This window comes from Sinocyclocheilus grahami, unplaced genomic scaffold (assembly GCF_001515645.1).
Source record: "Sinocyclocheilus grahami isolate Dianchi unplaced genomic scaffold, SAMN03320097.WGS_v1.1 scaffold34.1, whole genome shotgun sequence".
Taxonomy (NCBI): domain Eukaryota; kingdom Metazoa; phylum Chordata; class Actinopteri; order Cypriniformes; family Cyprinidae; genus Sinocyclocheilus; species Sinocyclocheilus grahami.
Genome location: NW_015505213.1, coordinates 1,257,957 through 1,275,990, shown reverse-complemented (window position 1 = coordinate 1,275,990; position 18,034 = coordinate 1,257,957). Strand labels below are relative to the sequence as shown.

At 37.6% G+C, this 18,034-nt stretch overlaps 1 protein-coding gene across 4 annotated transcripts; it reads left to right on the top strand.

Annotated features, from left to right (window-relative positions):
- Window positions 1-14,682, top strand: wiza (WIZ zinc finger a). 4 transcript variants are annotated; one of them, XM_016266853.1, is made up of 10 exons: window positions 1-73; window positions 845-956; window positions 1,797-2,336; window positions 2,487-3,044; window positions 4,126-4,599; window positions 5,578-5,901; window positions 7,568-7,782; window positions 8,808-9,072; window positions 9,189-9,354; window positions 13,571-14,682. In XM_016266853.1, the coding sequence occupies exons 2-10, from the start codon at window positions 854-856 to the stop codon at window positions 13,737-13,739; spliced, it is 2,814 nt and encodes a 937-aa protein (XP_016122339.1). In that variant the 5' UTR covers window positions 1-73; window positions 845-853; the 3' UTR covers window positions 13,740-14,682. The 4 variants fall into 4 exon arrangements, with proteins under 4 accessions (XP_016122339.1, XP_016122336.1, XP_016122338.1 ...); XM_016266850.1 differs by having other exon boundaries at window positions 2,487-3,236; XM_016266852.1 differs by lacking the exon at window positions 13,571-14,682 and adding an exon at window positions 10,562-10,765 and having other exon boundaries at window positions 2,487-3,236.
- Window positions 14,683-18,034: the final 3,352 nt, after the last annotated feature.

Genomic DNA, 18,034 nt, shown 5'->3' with positions numbered 1-18,034 from the left:
TTGCAGCTCGACTGTGCTAGTTTGATTAAAGTACCTGCATTCCCTCCTGTAAGAGAAACCTCGCCACTTAAAGGTAAATTTGAGCATTATGTGCTTCGGCATATTGTTTTCAGTGTAGGTGGCTACATGTAGCCGAACAGGCCAGATGTTCTATGCCTTTGCAGACTACCAAACCTATTTAATCGACTTGCAGTGCGCGATAAATAATTAGCTCGTGCTAGCTGCATGTGTACGCGTCCATTGTGTAATACATGGTTGGAACGAGATGGGAAGTTGTTCTTGGTTTATCATCACCGCACAACATTAACAAGTCCAGTATTGATACTCGTTAAAATAAACGGTTATGCACAAATTCAGCCAGGTAATGTTACAGAGAGATAGAAATGTTTAACGAGAGAAGGAAACGAATGGCTTGTCAGTGTTACAGTAAGATGTAAACATTACCTTTACATCGCCATACTGCCCGAAAAAAACATAGTTGCTAATAAATCAAGGTAAATACATATTTTCTTCGAACAACATAAGACGCTTTTAAGTTTTATTTATTTTAATTGAGGATTGTTTCTTACAGTGATGGCTAATTCGTTTACTAATAATGTTACTGATGTAATACTATTTATTGTAGTAATATCTTTAGTTACTATTGTATTTTGGTAACAATGGTTAACAGTTTTTGTGACTTATGTTTTTCAGACATCACTACATTTAAAATTGTACATCTCTATGCAAAAATAATTGTATTTGAGTTAGATTTATATATATATATATTTATATTTATAAATAAAATAAAAATGTATAAATAGATAAGTTGCATTCTTAGAAGAAATTTGTCTAAATTGATCAGATTCCAGCCATGGAGAAGACCGCACCAGACACAGCAAAGAAGACAAGCACTGCCACCATTTCCAAAGAGTGTCTTGAGACAGACTTGGATAAAGGCATAGATGACTCTGATTGTAAGTACACCAAAGGCAGATGATAGACTCTGCTTTCTGTGTGATTTTGTTGTGTTCGAAACAACCTGAAAATCTGTGTTGTATGTGATCATTGGCCATTTGCAGTTACTATTGTATTTTGGTAACAATGGTTAACAGTTTTTGTGACTTATGTTTTTCAGACATCACTACATTTAAAATTGTACATCTCTATGCAAAAATAATTGTATTTGAGTTAGATTTATATATATATATATTTATATTTATAAATAAAATAAAAATGTATAAATAGATAAGTTGCATTCTTAGAAGAAATTTGTCTAAATTGATCAGATTCCAGCCATGGAGAAGACCGCACCAGACACAGCAAAGAAGACAAGCACTGCCACCATTTCCAAAGCGTGTCTTGAGACAGACTTGGATAAAGGCATAGATGACTCTGATTGTAAGTACACCAAAGGCAGATGATAGACTCTGCTTTCTGTGTGATTTTGTTGTGTTCGAAACAACCTGAAAATCTGTGTTGTATGTGATCATTGGCCATTTCCAAGTCGTGTGATGCCTAATGTTTTCAAATCTGTTTGAAAGTTGTGTATTCCAGCCTCAACTCTAATAAACCGTTTAGTTGAAAAATGTTTTCACCTAAAAATAAAATGCTGTCTGTATTTAACATCAAGTCTTTCTAAAACCATGAGGAACTGGCCTTTTATTATTGGGTGAATTATTCCTTTAAAATCACTGACACTTTTAATTTTTTTATCAGTTGTGATTCCTTTATGTTACAGTCTAGAAAACACAATGCACTCCCTTTAGGAAAAACAAGCGTCATCACATTATGCATTTTCTCTCACATTCTTACAGTAGGCGTCCATAGTTGTGAGTTTTGTGGGACCAGCTTTGAATCCAGGCGAGGTCTCTCCAGTCATGCCCGGTATCATCTCAGGCAGCTGGGTGTGGCTGTGTCCGACAGTAGTGGAGCTCCTATAAAACTCCTGTACCAGCTAATGAAAGAAACAGGTGGAACTCTACCCAAGCTCGAAAAACAGGCCAGGCCTGTTAAAAAATACAAAACGAAGTCCCCCAACCTCAAAAAGAACACTGGGCCCAAACTGAAGATTAAAATATCCAACCTTGTAAAGAAAAAATATGCCCTTTCCTCGTCTTCCCCTGTTGCTGTAAAAGGATCAGCAGCATCTGGTCGCTCTTCTTCGCCTTTTGCTGTAGGGAAACCTCATAAAGCATCTTCAAAGAAGATTGTAGTGTCCACTCCATCTTCAGCCTTGTCTCTTCATAAAGATGTGGAATACAGGCTCAGTGAATGCAGTCCTTCTACCTCCCTCTCACTGGCCTCAACCAAGCCCCTCTGGGCCCCTCAGGAAACAGATGCCCCTCTCAATTTAGGTAAGTAACAGTATTTAAAAAGTTTTGGTATGTGCTTGGACTAGCACATTTTTAGTACTCTATAAAGTAAGCTAGTTAAAATGATGAAGCAATCCTTGCTTGTAACATTCCAGTCAATTACAAAATGTGCTTTTGTGCTTTCGTTACCAGAAACGATGATGAATTCCGCAGTGAGGGATGATGTACATGTATGTGAGTTATGTGGAGCGTGGTACGAGACCCGTAAAGGTCTCTCCAGCCACGCACGGGCTCACCTGCGGCAGTTTGGTGTGAATTTGGACTCTAAAGGTGCTCCCATAGACATGCTCCATAAATATATACAGAGTGAGGACTTTAAGGAAAAGGCCAGTGCCGGGCAGCTGGAAGGGTCGGATTTTGAGAAATACACAACACCCTCCTCCACTCCTTCCACCTCGTCAGCCATCAGCAAAAATCCTCCTCTTGCTCCTCTGTCGTTTAAAGGACTGACATCCATTCGTCAAACACCTCCTCCAATCAAAAAGAAGAAGATTTCTCAGGACATTTCAGGAAACTTGCCCTTCACTGATAAAATAGAGTTTAAATCCCCTCCTTCAGCCAAAAAGCAGAAGATTTCACTTGATTTTTCAGGGAACATGCCACTCAGTGGCCAAGTAGAATTGAAAGCACCTACCTCAAAGAAAAAGAAGAAGATTTCCCCAGATGTTTCAGGAGTCTCACCCCTCAGTGGTAATGCAGAATTCATATCACCTCCCTCAAACAAAAAGCAGAAGATTTCTACAGATGTTTCAGAGGAATTGCCTTTCAGCGAGAAAACGGAATTGAAATCACCTCCTTCAGTGAAGAAGCAGAAGATTTCTCTAGATGTTTCAGCGAGCTTGCCCCTTGGCAAAAAAGCTGAATTTAAATCACTCTCTCGAGGTGAAAATTTTTTTTTTTCTTTTTTTTGAAGAATGTTTAAAGACCTTGTTGACTCTGTGATCATGATAGTTTATAGCAAAACCAGGACATCAGGGAACTTTAAAAGTGTCACGTCTTGGCCTGGAAAACACATGAAATGAATAAAGTTTTTAAATATTAATATTTCTGTTAAATATAATATTTTTCTATAAACTACAAATTGCTCTTTTTGAATGCGATATTACATTTTTAAAAATTCTTTCCTGCCAAAACAAATGGAAAGTCATGGAAATGTGTTGGTCAAAAAATTTAGGAACCTGATTTTGAAATTGTTATACAAAATGTTTATTTATTTATTTTGGTCAATAACAATATACATGTACTCTACCATCCGGAAGTTTGAGGCTGGGAAGAAATTAATACTTTGAGTAAGAATGCATTAAATTGATCTAAAGTGACAGTAAAGACTTTTACATTTTTACAAAAAATTGCAAGTAAATAGTTTTTTTTTTTTGTTTTTTTTTTTTTGATACAGTGCATGATATACATGTTTCTGAAGGATCTTGTTAATTTCAGCTTTGCCATCAGGAATAAATGACTAAAATATTTTAAAACGGAACAGTTAGTTTAAATGTTATTATTATTTTACAATATTATTGTTTTTACTGTATTTGTGATCAAATAAATGCATTAGAAAAAAATTACAGACCCCGAACTTTTGAACAGTAGTTTATCGAATATGCAGTTAACCTAAAACTTCTTCACAGGGGGAATTGAGGCTTGGTTTTATATCCAAAATCTAACAAACTTTGGTTTTTGGTCAGTCTTTAATTATCAAATGTACCATAAGATACAGTTCTGTCGCACAAAAAAAGTGTCCTGACATACTTTCTTCTTTCTTACACCAAAGGCGAGTCATCTAAAGAGGTCAGCTGTGAATTCTGTCACGAGAAGTTTAAGAAGAGTCAGAGTCTGGCCAGTCATGCCCGCTATCACCTGCGTCAGCTGGGCATCACTGAGTGGTCCGTTAACGGGTCTCCCATGGCCACGTTGCGAGAGGTCATGGCCCAACGTGGTAGTTTGGCAGGATCTCTCAGTCCCTTGGGGCCGCCCTCACTGACCCCACCTGTATCCCCCTCTGTAGCTCCTGCTGTACCCCCTCTCCTCCCATCCCCTAAACCCATTACCCAGCCTTCCTCACCTCCTCTAGTTCCTCACAAAGTTCCAAAGGCCAAGAAAGGCTCCAGGACTGTGATCCCAAAACCAAAGGACGAGCCTGTGGAAGTTGATATCTCTATCATAGAGTCTCCTAAGCCACAAAGCACTCCCACCAGCCCTTTAACACCTAAGTCTGATTCCAACACAGTTAAATCACCTGTGATCGGTGCGTAAAAATTGGTCACTTCTGTTATGCTTTTTTTTTCCCTATACAAAGTCCTGCAATTAATTCAGCCGACACCGTTAACATGCAGATTATACATTTCAGTTTCACTGGATTTTTTAGCCTTAGGAGTGCTATTAATTTATTATTAAATTAAAGCTAAATGTAAGAAATTAAGACGTTAAAACCAAGAATTACATAATTGTACTATATGCATATGAATTCTTATTGGTCATATTTCTATCGATTGGTCATCTATTTGCCTGGTTACTTTTGGGTACTATTTATAGATTAATGTGACGCTCAGTGTGTGAGATGTAACATTTTAGCATAGGTAGATTGCAAGAAAGCAGTATTTTCCATTGTGTGTCAAACTTTAATGGCATTTGACAATGCATAAATATTAAATAATAAAATGTTACATCCACTCCAAAAAAAAAAATTTCAATACAAATAACTAAACATCCTTAAATCAAAATACATTTACTTGAGATACAAACTGAAGATATTAACTCTTGTTTAGTTTTTCTGAGAAACTAAATAAAATTAAGCAAATTTATGATTAAAACAAGAACAAATATCTGTCAGTGGGGTTGGAAAACCAGTTTTCTCTTTGATATCAGGTATATGTTGGCAGATGATACCCGTTTTCCCTTTGTTATAAGTCTGCCAATAGATACCTTGCATGCCAGAGAACTTGTATCCTAAGTATTTTTTTCTTTTTAAACGTTATGTAGGTCTGTTAGAAGTTCCATTTTTAAACTTTAATTCTTCTAATACAAGACATTTATATTTAGAGACCATTTTGCATGGGGTTCCATTCAATTTATTCTTTTTTGTTTTGTTTTATCCTGGTCTGAAAAAGATCTAAAACATCTTAAATTTACCTTCATAAAACCTGCATAAACCCTGTAACTCTCAACAGGAAGTATCATGTTTTATTTTGTTCAGTTTATGATGATTTCTGTCTTCTTTCCACAGCCCCTAAGCCTGAGAAGCAGGAGCCCAAACCGTTTGTATGCTGTGACTACTGCGGTGAGATGTTTGATACTCGTAAAGCCCTATCCTGTCACGCACGTGGTCACTTAAGACAGCTGGGTGCAAGGTGGTCCCTAAAAGTCCCACCCATAGAGGCCCTGTATGAGCTCATGAGGCGGGAGGGCACTGAACGGGCATCCCAATTCAAATCAGAAGAACCTGCATCAGGGGCGGCAGCACAGTGGGAAAAAACAGCATCCTCACCTCAGACGTTAACTTTGTCACCAGGGGGAAAAGAGAAACCTGCCTCAGACAGCATGCCTACAGGTACACTGAATCAAGATTTTTTAATTTTTTTTAATTGCATGATTATTTGTGTCTCAGTAACTAACATTATAACCTCCTAAAATGCAGAAAAACAAGGGTTAGGGTTGTCTTTTTGCAGTGAAATCTAATTCATTTTAATGAAGTAAATGTAAAAATAACCGTAAGATGTCAAGATGAACACTTACTGGACTGAAGCAACTTCATTATCCATACATCATTAACCATACTTTTTTCAGAAAAATCAAATATAATACATCAGGCTTTTGAGGAACGTTTATTTGTACATCTCTCATTATTATTTTACGTATAGTCAAATTAAAGGGGTCATATGATGTTGCTAAAAAGAACATTATTTGGTGTAATGAAATGTTTATGCAGTTTAAGGTTTAAAAAACACATTATTTTCCACATACTGTACATTATTCTTTCTCCTCTATGCCCCGCCTTTCTGAAACGCGTCGATTTTTACAAAGCTCATCGGTCTGAAAAGCGAGGTGTGCTCTGATTGGCCAGCCATCCAGTGTGTGTTGTGATTGGCTGAATACCTCAAGCGTTGCGGTACCTTTTTTTACGCATTGCGTTGCATCGCGCCGCTTAAACATAAAACCATGTCTGCGTTAGTGATCGGAGAAATGACAAACAACAAGCGCTACTCTACACTGCTCAAAACTCGTGTTTGAATCATCAGTGGCAAATTCTTTAAATATGAAAACGTACTTACAGACTGTGAGTCAGAACAGCTGGCATTGTAGTCTACTCTACCAGGATCAGGAAACAGTCCTCCATAAAATGCGCTGCACACATCTGAATATGTGGGTTAAACTGTTCTGGAACAGTGTTGTAAATACAACTTAACCACTGATTTCTAGTCGTGTCCTCTTTTGGAAGACCAAACAAAGTAGTTTTGCTTTCACAACGAAACACACAGCGTCACACACGGCGGCCTAGAGTGAGCGGCGGCCGGTGGATTCAACAAAGGAGCGGCCGGGGGGCTTGCGGCAACCACACGTGATGTTTATGGATTGCTTTCACAACGAAACACACAGCGTCACACACGGCGGCCTAGAGTGAGCGGCGGCCGGTGGATTCAACAAAGGAGCGGCCGGTGGGCTTGCGGCAACCACACGTGATGTTTATGGAGGGCTGGACTCTGCTTCGTCCACGGTGAAAGCCGATCCGGCGATCCACAGCGCGAAGTTGATGTATTTCCTCAGCGACCAGCACGGATTAGCTCCAGGCATGAAGAAGCGGATATCGTCCTCTTTTGGAAGGCCAAACAAAGTAGTTTAGCTTTCACAACGAAACACACAGCGTCTCCAAGACATGGCGGCGGCGGCAACAACAATATTACAGCGAGAATAAAAGTTACGCCTTCTTTCTTTGCGTGAACGTTTGGGCGGTGTTATGCAAATCTTCCCACACGGTGACGTAGAATATCTCTTTGGATTTGAGACTTTAGTCTTTGCAACTTTAGGGATCTTATCTATGCACGAACAGCTTGTAACACTCCAAAGAGTAAGGAAAATTTGAAATTGCATCATATGACCCCTTTAAGTCACAAAGGGCAAACTGACCAAAGCTGACTCCATCCAGACATTATTCTGAAGGTTGGTGCAATGTTTGTTTCATATCTTGTGCTCTCCACTGTTTACTCTTTCTGCCATAGGCTGTGATGCCACCTGTGAACTTTGCGGTTTTGATTTTGAGAATCGAAAGGCACTGGCCAGCCACGCAAGAGCCCACCTGAGGCAGCAGGGAGTGGATTGGAAGGTCATCGGCTCTCCTATTGAGACCCTGGCGGCCTGGATGATGAGGGAGCCGGGGAAGGTAGCAGAGCTCCATAAAAGCTACATGAGGGGGGACTTGCCTTTTGTTAAGAAGGTGAGTCCAGGTGAAATTGTTGACTTAATATCATTCTAGTTTGTTTTACTTATCTTTTTAGGAAAGTGCTTTGAATTGTTATAAGCATAAACCACAGTCAAGTTTGTTAGATTTGCACTTAAAACATGAAAAAAGGGTCCGATATATTATCTTAAAACTAATTTTAATATCTTAGGCGATTTTATTTCTCAGGTAAATGTAAACTTTAACCCTCATAAATGCATTTACAATTTGTATGCTGTTTTCACATTCCAGGTCTGTTTGGACTTGAAGAATGGTTATTTTATAAAACAGTCATAACTTAATATTTTTCAACTAAAACCATATTGTATTTAATCAGCAGCTTCTCATTAATGAGAGAAAAATGAAGAATGTCTGTGCATGTAATGTTAATGTTTTTAATGATAATACCATGTTATTACTGCATTTAACCCTTTTTATTAATTTAGACATTGAGAAATTCTTTGAAATTTCAAATTACACATGAACCACAAAATAACTAATTGTATGAAACCTACACAACAAAACATCAAAACAACATAAATATTACTCTGAAAAGTTTTTAAACAGACATTTATTTTACATTTATGAAACTTTCACTTTCAGATGAAAAAAATATCAAGTTTTCATGCTGCAGTGGTTTATCATTAGGCATACATATTCATATTTATCAACAAAATTTAGTCCCAAAAGTGTGCGAGTATAAACTAGTATTAATAATGCTACTAAAAGTATTTTTGACAACTAATTGTACTCCATATATCCCTGGGTCCAAAGTGACCTAAACTAAATTTGTTTTAATTTAAAAAAAAAAAGAAGCATTTTTAAAAAATTTTATAAATAAATATATATATATATATAATTTATTTATTTTTGGAAAATACTGACGCTACAAAGGACTGATTAATTTGTTGTCTTTTGCCGTATTTGTGTTCCTTTTCAAGATTTGCATGTACACAACATTTTCATCAAATTCTTGTGTCATTGATATTCACAAAGTGTCTCTTTATCTCCCTCTGTTGTAGGCCTCCAGAAGAACCTCCACTCCATACTCTTCCTCAGACTCGGAGTCCGTCCGTCTTGGTTCTCACAAAGCTTCATCAGCAGCTCAAGACACTGCAGGTCAGCTGCAGGTATCCCAGTTCTCCAAAGGAACTAGAGAAGGCAAAGCAGGGATGAGCCACTCCTCCTCATCACACAAAAAACGGTCTTCATCATATGAACTATCCTCAAACAGCCTGATCCAGATCCCCACAGCCCGCAGTGAACTAAACTTTCGTTCACCTCGAGGTAAGGGAAATATATGTACATCTTGTTTAAACAAAGGCTGCAAATTTTGCATTAACTGAGTTTTCACCAATAAAGAACATTAATATGCATGGTGAGAATCGCTGTCCTTGTTTTAGGCTGTGAACGGCGTCCTCCAAAGCATTTATCTCACTCTGAGAGTGTATCAGGGGAAACAGAACCTTCAAAGCCTTCTCGGGCTGGAAACATTCCATCCTTGGTGCCTAGACCACCAGAGACCAGCCTAGTAAAGCTGGTAGGGAAGGTGTACTCCCTTAAGTGCAGGTGAGTTCAGACCACTAATCAGTTTGTGTTCAATGAACCTGGTGGTTTTGCTGTCTGAAAATGTTGTGCTCACAGAGAAGCAGCCTGAATCATGTCCTGATCCAGTTCTCCTTCCACTTGGCCATCTACACCTCAGATGGTTCTAGGTCAGGGGTCTGCAAAGTTTTGGCCTAAAGTATACTTTTATGCGTACAGTGCCCATGTCGTATATCATCAGCACTGCACATGCTTGATTTTGGACGAGTGCTTGTGTGAGGGGGTTAAAAGATACCTACAACCGTAGTTTAAACGAGTACAGACACGTTTATCGCTAATAACATTTTGAGAGAAAAGGCACAGACACTGGACAAGGATAAATCTTTCTAGTGTCGACTGCCTATGTTCATGCACACTATCAAATTAAGTATATTTTGAAAAGGGGTTGTGTTCAACTGTGTACATGCCCATGACAAATAACAGAAGTATACTTTGAGCTTAAAGGGATTAATTAAATTTCTTGATATTTTTATTTTGTGCTGCCCTGAATATGCCATTTTTATGGAAGCCCGTTTCTGCTACTGAATAAAAAATAAAGGTAATTGTGACTTTTTATCTAACAATTCTAACAGTTTTTCTCGCAGTTGTGAGTTATAAAGTCCAATTCTGATGGGGAAAAAAAGACCGATATTTTATCAGAATTGAGACACACAAAGCACTCCCACCAGCCCTTTAACACCTAAGTCTGATTCCAACACAGTTAAATCACCACAATTCTGACTTAATAACTTGCAACTGCATGTTATAAAGTCAGAATTGAGAATCATTTCGCAATTATGAGAAAAAAGTCAGAATTGTGAGTTTGTCACACAGTTCTGAGGAAAAAAGTCAGAATTGAGAGTTTATATCACGCAATTCTGAGAAAAAAGTCAGAATTGCGAGATGTAAACTTGGATGAAAAAAGTCATAATTGTGAGAAACTCGCAATTACCTTTTTTTATTTTTATTCAGTGGCTCAAATTTGCATATATTTTTAATAGATGTTTATATATGTGCCGTAAGACAAAATAGTTAATTGAATAATAATTTAATTGAATTTTGTTCAAAAGTATATATAATTTAATTCTTTATACTGTGTGTCCTAACCTGGACGATTTTTTTATTTTATTTTGATAATTGTTCATGGCTCCCTTATTTGTCCTGAGCAGTTTAACTGCCCACTTTTCTTCAGAACAATCCTTCAGATCCTGCACATACTTTGCTTTTCCAGCATCTTCTACATATTTGAACCCTTTTCAAAAGTGTCGGTATGATTTTTGAGATGCATCTTTTTACACCAGGACAATTGAGGGACTCATACACAACTAGAACAAAATGTTCCAAAAAAGGCACATTTTTAAAAACAATGATTTTATCTTGTAGGAAACATTTATCAAGTATCTTATTTTGCTTCTGAAGGGCAGTACTAAATGAAAAAAAATCTGACCTTTAAAGGGGGCATCATGAACTGCCTTTGTTTTTTATTTTGTACTCTTCTCTGAGGTCCACTTATAATGTTATCAAGATTTTTACATTAAAAAACATTTAGAAGTAATAGGCTATTTTCTGTTCTGTTTTTACCCCCTCATCAGAACGCTCCGTTTGAATAGGCGTGGTGGATTGTAGACTCAGAAGTAAACACCCACTGCTATGATTGGCTAATAGTTGTGTATGTTTGACAGCCTACATCCTTCCTAGATGGACGCTGCTGTGTTTTAGATTAAAAACGCATAGATATTAAGCGCATATCAAACAATCTGTAGTAACAGGCAAAGCAATAGTGACCATGTAATAAACACACTTGATTACTGTCAGATCCAATATAGTCAGCACAGCATCGTCTTTTAGTTTTAATCTTTATGAAAATCCTGTGTCGAATTGTGCCTTGTTTGTAAATGAATCCACGGTCAAATGAAGTGAACAAAGGACCAAGTTCTTACTGACGCGGTCTGGCACGTCATTAAAAATAAAGTTAATCAAATAAAGTTTATCGTTTGGTTTCTGTGTAGACTTGCATTTGTCGCTCTTGTCATTTACCTACCATGTGCATGAATCGCTGGGCGGGGCTAAACAGGCAGTGATGTGGAAGCAGGTGTTGATGATCTTCTGCGGAGGCGATGTTTAGCCACACTATTACATCATAAATTGGCACATTCCAAATAGAGGGTGACACGGGAGTGGATTATTGAACCTTTCCTGTCCCACTCCCACAAAAAAAAAATCCAGTCCCATCCCAATCCCACGGAAAAATGGGGAAAATCCCATCCCGTTCCAATCCCAGAAGAATGACTCCCATTCCCTCCCACTCCCTTGTTGTTTTAAAAAAAAAATACAGTACAGATCACAGTAGTGCTGGGCGGTATACCGAATACCGGTGTTTATTTTTTTTAAGATATGACTTTTTAAGATAGTATGTTGCTTAAACAACGTTCGGAACGCGACACTGTTTGAAAGGGGTCCCTTTTTACTGTTGCACTGTGGTGAGGGAACAGCTGTATGTGTTACTAAGCGTGAAAGTTCCTAAACTGAAGCTGTAGAACTAATAGAACGTGATGACACAGAAGAACTCATCCACAATATCCACCGCCCCCTGCCATCAGCTCCAGTGTCTCACACACACACGAGCGCTAATTTAGCATTACATTTAGCAACTTTCAGACCCTTTTAGAGGCTTTTTTCCATAGAATATTCATACTGACAAACCCCCTAGCGACTTTTTTGGATAAACATTAGCTATGGTTCAGTTGGAAGATTTCGCGAACGCGAGGTCTGACTTTCCCGGAGAAGTGTCACTTCCCTCGCTGTCTGTTCTGTGCAGTGAGCGGCAGAGAAGCAACGCATTCAGTTAGCCGCACCGCAGCCGACTCGTCAATAAAGGAGTACAAAACAGTGTTTCCTAGCACCTGTCGCTTACTGATTGTTTGGAATTATAAATATGAGCGTAGTTCGTCTGTTAATATCACACGTACTTTTTTTTGTTTGTTGTTTTTTTTTTAGTTTGTAATATAGCCAAAACAACCACATAGTCGCTCTTTAGTGTAGATGCATGTTGATTTTATCAGACGAAGCCGCGATTATAAATGAGTGACTCCTGGTTAACATGTATTAAAAGGGGTCGTGTTTAGTCACTATTTAGTGTGGTATTTTTTGACAATATTCACTCATCATGACAGTAAAATAGGACATTCTAAGTCAATATACTGCAGTATTTCCTCTCTCAATCAGTAGAAAATATGGTTAACACCCGGTCATGCATGAAAAAAAAAATACCGTCATGTACCGTGAAACCGGTATAATTTTGAAAAATACCGTGATATAAATTTTTGGTCATACTGCACAGCACTAGATCACAGCATGCCTGAAACTGAAAGCCAGCTTAAACAATGCACAGACATACTTCAGACAGAAATGTCGGTGAGCACAACTGAGGTATAATTTTCCGACAGTAGTCGTTGCCGACTCCATTTTGATTATGATTTTCGGGGCTAAAAAGTGCATGGGGAAGCTGCCGCCTTCTCTTATTTTATTGGTGGTTGGCATTGGCATACCAACTTGGTGCATTACCGCCACCAACTGTTATGGGTGTGGCGCACGTCATTCACTTAACCAGCCACACCAAAGCAAACGGGAGGAGAGCATAAAGAGACAGGGCAACTAGAATTGAGTTCAACATTTAAATATATATTTTATTTATATAAAATGTATATTTGTGTATAAAGTTGGGTATCATAGTGTTATTACGATTCCCGGTCTCGCCCACTCCCGCTGACATTTTACCTGTCCCGTCCCAATCACGTGATTAATAGTGATTAATCCCACGGGATTCCCGTGGCTCGCGGGATGTCAGCCTCTTAATTCCAAAACCTGTCGTTTTGGCATCAATGTAAGTTGTTTTTAGACTAACGAGAAAGTATTGAGTTCTGAAACTTACAGAATGTTTTTATAGCACAATGACTTCTTATATATCGAAAGATCAAGGGAGTTTTGATTTCTCATGACCCCTTTAAACAAAGTAATTGATATCCTTTAACAAAGTTTACAGCAGCGCATATGCTCATGGTATTTAAAGATGTTGAATCTGTTCTGCATTATGCCCCCCAATACTTGTCAAAATGCATTCATCGTAAAGAAATGGCCATAAATAATAAAAATACCCGCTAAAAGACTAGAACAGTAAATGTTCATCTGTGCATGATGATAGGTTTTGTGAGGAGGTTTTCCGAGGGCCGCTCTCCATACAGGAGGATTGGGTCATGCATCTACAGCAGCACATCCTCAAGCTGAAGACGGATTCAGCCTCAAGCCCCTCACCGCAGCCTCCTCTCAGTCACAGTGAAGCACCGCTGCTTATTGGCCCTCAGACTGTCTAGATGCTCTTTTTGCTGTGGTCTTTCTTTTCAAAATAATGCAGTTACACTACACTGACTTTATAGCTGTATTACCTGGACGTTGACTGTCAACTGTGATGTGGATTTTGTCCTAAATTCCATTTTCTACTTTTAGATGAATTTTGTAAGACACTACTGGAAGAGTTTGACCACAGCATTTCTTACCTGTAAAGTGTTGTCCAGTGGTTTGATTGGGATGATTTGAATGTATTTTACTTTTGTATTGTATTTCACTGTTTATAATGTGCTCTTTTCTTAAGATTTCAAACCAGTTGTTTTATATTGTACGTAAAGTTTGAAATAGTACTTGAAGTGTTTAGTTTTAAATAAGGTTTTATTGTTTTATGAACAGAATTGTGTAGACCAGTGTTTGGTCATTGAAATGAAGTTATCGTTCTTACTTTTTAATATAGTACTTAGAATTTTGAAAACAGTGCTTCTCACCTGAGTGAATGACCTGATTATTCAATGCCAAAAATCCAATAAAAGGGATTTCTACAGATTTTCATTGGTATGTATTGTAAGGATTTTTTTTCCAGTTTAAGCAGAAACCAGCACTAATTCCAGCATTAAACGAGACTTTAATATGTCTTGTTTTTACTAACAGCAGTTTTTCCCTATTTAACAGTACGAGTTAATTTAGTGAACAGTGTGATTCTATTACATGTACTTGTGTATTTGTCTTTGTAAAACACTGTGCTAGTGTCTGGTTGGAGTAAAGGCTGTGTTATACTCCAACAGCAGATATTAATAAATACTTTCCAGAACATATATCATGTATATTTCCATATGCATTATTTCTTGTGTAATATGTGAGTTTTTTTCACTTGCTCTCAGGCTTCGCAAGGATTTAATTCAATTGAATCAAATTGTCAATGACCAGCTGTAGTCCTTGCAAAATAATAAATTGAGTATTGAGAACTTTTTATACATTTGATAACCAATTAATAAAGATTTTGAATCTATTTACTGCTTTGTTAGTAATTTATATGCTAGAATGCAGTACATTTTCTTGTCCCTCATCCTAAAAAGCACTGTTGAATCCTCAACACAATCAATTCTGCATATGATTTTTGTCTCTTGTATCAGAGACATAAGACAGTGATATTCCCAGAGCTGCTCTCCCTTTCCGCTTTTTTTATGGCTGTTTTTCACTCTTGAGGTCTGCTAATGCTATATTCCTGTGTAAATGAAGCCATCCTGTTTTAAGAGTAAGGTCTGCTTCACACAGTGAGGAGTCTGTGTAAACCAGCTGTGCTGAGAGATGTTAATTACAGGACACATAGACTGGACCGACACCTTTATGGAACTCTTACATGCATGAATAAAGGGTCCTTTCAGAGAGCAAAAGAGGTTTGTGAAATTGAGCACTTGTGGAACAGGCTTTTTCTAGGATAAACTGAATTATGTGCTTTAGAGAGTCTTGCTGATTTACAGTTATATAATGCTGCATGTTGAAAAGCAAAAACTATCATTAAAAAATGAATATCTATAGAGAGAGAGAGAAATGCATGAGATTACAACTACAATTTTGGAGGGCTACAGCTGCATTGTCTTGCATGAAAATTGCAGGCTGCTTAGGAGATGCTTGCAGTGAAGGAACTGCATGTTTCTGAAGGAGGTTCTGATCAACATTTGCATTCACATGCCATGTAGCTACATAAGAGTCCCAACTCCTGCTACAGAAAACATCCCCCAGAGCATGATACTTCCTCCTCCTCCTTTCACTTGCTTCTGTACGCACTCAGGGTTTGGTCTTTCCACAGTTTGACGCCAAACAAAATGTTTCCCATCAGACCCAAATAAATTAAACTCGCTCTCATTACTAAAGTGAACTATAGACTAGTTCTCCTCTCTCCACACAACATGCTCTTCAGCAAAGGTGAGCTTAGCCTTTTGATTCTTTCTGCTGATGAGAGGCTTGATCACTGCAGAGTGGGCTTTCAGTCCAAATTCTCTTAAACATGCCGAGACAGATCCTTACCCTGTTCAGCACTGAACTGGCGAGCAATTCCAGCTGCAGTGCTGAACCGATTCCCCATTGAGAGTCTCCGCCTTGTGCTGTCTTCTCATTCATTTGTCTTTCGTGGACAACCAGCCTTTTGGGGGGAATTAATTGAGTTTGAGGTATTTTTGACCTGCAATATTCGAGAAATCACAGATTTGGAATGACTAACTTCTCTTGCGATGGCTAAAAAGGGTCATCCCTTTAGCTTTCATCTGGACAACCTCCTATTGCAGGGCTTTAGAGTGGCCCACCATTTTATAATCTCAGTCATATAATTAAGGAAATTAGCGATAGGTGCCAAATTAACACCAATAACTCTAACCAGTGTTGTCTCATTTTGATCAGTTATTTTTCAAATATCTCATTTAAGTTTTTTTATAATGTGCTTCGGAATACAATTAATTTATGAAATATGCTTAAAAACTGCCCTTGTACTCCTGTTAGGATCACTTCAAAAAAGACTAAGCAGTGAGTTTAGGAAAGCAGTTTAGGAAATTGCAAGTTGTTCTCAAATTTTAATCTCCACTGTATATTTACGGCCAAAAAGGTCAGATAAAATTCTGATAGCTTATAACGTAAATCCAGATTTCATGTGTACCACAAACTGAATGTGAAGCATTTTTTATTGATAAAAAAGTATAAATTATCAGTAAGATGACAAAAGACATGTACAGTGGTAGATTCTTTATAGCAGGTTTTTATGCAAATTTTGTAAATGATTTTTAATAATTTAGAAGCCTCAGAAATTTTGTCTATATATATATTCACCTTTTTGACTGCTATTTTTTTTTGCTGTATATTCTCATGACTTACTAATGTAATATATTAATAGGATACAGTCATATTACTAGACAGACAGCGCATAGTGTGTAATGCTAAATATTTAGCTTTTATGTAGTATTTTGTCATTTTAAAATTGTAGCCCATTTACCAAAATGTTAAAGCATCATACTTTCACTCTATAGTCTGTGATTTTTGTGTCACTGCACTTTCTGTTCAGTCCCATTATACTGTGATATTTTCACCAATAAAATTACCGTAATGCTAAATATTTAGCTTTTATGTAGTATTTTGTCATTTTAAAATTGTAGCCCATTTACCAAAATGTTAAAGCATCATACTTTCACTCTATAGTCTATGTGATTTTTGTGTCACTGCACTTTCTGTTCAGTCCCATTATACTGTGATATTTTCCCCAATAAAATTACTGTTTAATTTTCCTGACATCATTTTTAATGAAACTTTGGACCTGAAGTGGGAAAATATGATTTCTGGAAAGTTCAACGGTAACCTTTTCAAATGAAATGATTAAAAGAAATCTTAAAATTATCCAGCACAATTGTATCAGAATGACCCAAGTGCTTTCTTACCAGTGCAACAATGTTTCTCTGCAAGAGCCCCTTACGTATAGAAATCAATGTGGGCTATACATCAAGAGGTGGCTGAACTGGGGTGTACAGCTTGATAGAAGATTGAAAGAGTGGAGCATCAGACCCTTGAGAATAGTGTTAGCCCAGAACAGATACAGGTAGCCAGTGAAAAGACCTCAGCATTGAAGACATTCAAGCAGCAGCATTTTGGATGCATTCAAAGATAAATATTGCAGATGCTGGTGAGAAACGAGCTAGAGTCGAGCTGTGTCTCTGTACTATGAAGGATATGAATATAGTCATGACCTGACCTCAAGCGATAGTTCACCCAAAAATGAAAAATCTGTGATCATTTATTCACTCTCAAGTTGTTCCAAACCTCTATGAATTTTTTTCTACTTCTGAACTCAAAAGATATCTTGACGAATGTGGGTAACCAAACAGTTGCTGGTCCCCATTGACTTCCACTGTATTGTTTTTTTTTTCATACTATGGAAGTCAATAGGGACCAGCAACTGTTTGGTTACCCGCATTCTTCAAAATGTCTTTTTTGTGTTCAACAGAAGACAGAAAGTTGAAGGTGAGTAAATGATGACAGATTTTCCATTTTTGGGTGAAATATCCTTTTAAGTTATGTTAGGTCTTGAGACAAAATCTGCAACTTGAATGAAGTGTTCAAAGACGTAATATTTGGAATCTTCAGAATCTTCTGTTTATTTTATAGTCAAAAGACATTCGTTTTGATTTTTCAAAGTACAACAGACTGGCTTAATAAAGTCCAAGAGGCCTGAGAAAAGGGAGTCTGGTTTAAACAGTGAGATGACAATATTGACTTACCGTAAAGAATCCAAGCCTCCTTCTCTATTTAAACGAGGCCTGTAATCCTTGATAGATGATTT

Bases quoted from the DNA above. Each gene is read 5' to 3' on its own strand.
- wiza (XM_016266850.1), top strand. From the start codon at position 854: ATGGAGAAGACCGCACCAGACACAGCAAAGAAGACAAGCACTGCCACC. The intron at 957-1,796 runs GTAAGTACACCA...ACATTCTTACAG, and splicing joins AGGCATAGATGACTCTGATT to TAGGCGTCCATAGTTGTGAG. The intron at 3,237-4,125 runs GTGAAAATTTTT...CTTACACCAAAG, and splicing joins ATTTAAATCACTCTCTCGAG to GCGAGTCATCTAAAGAGGTC.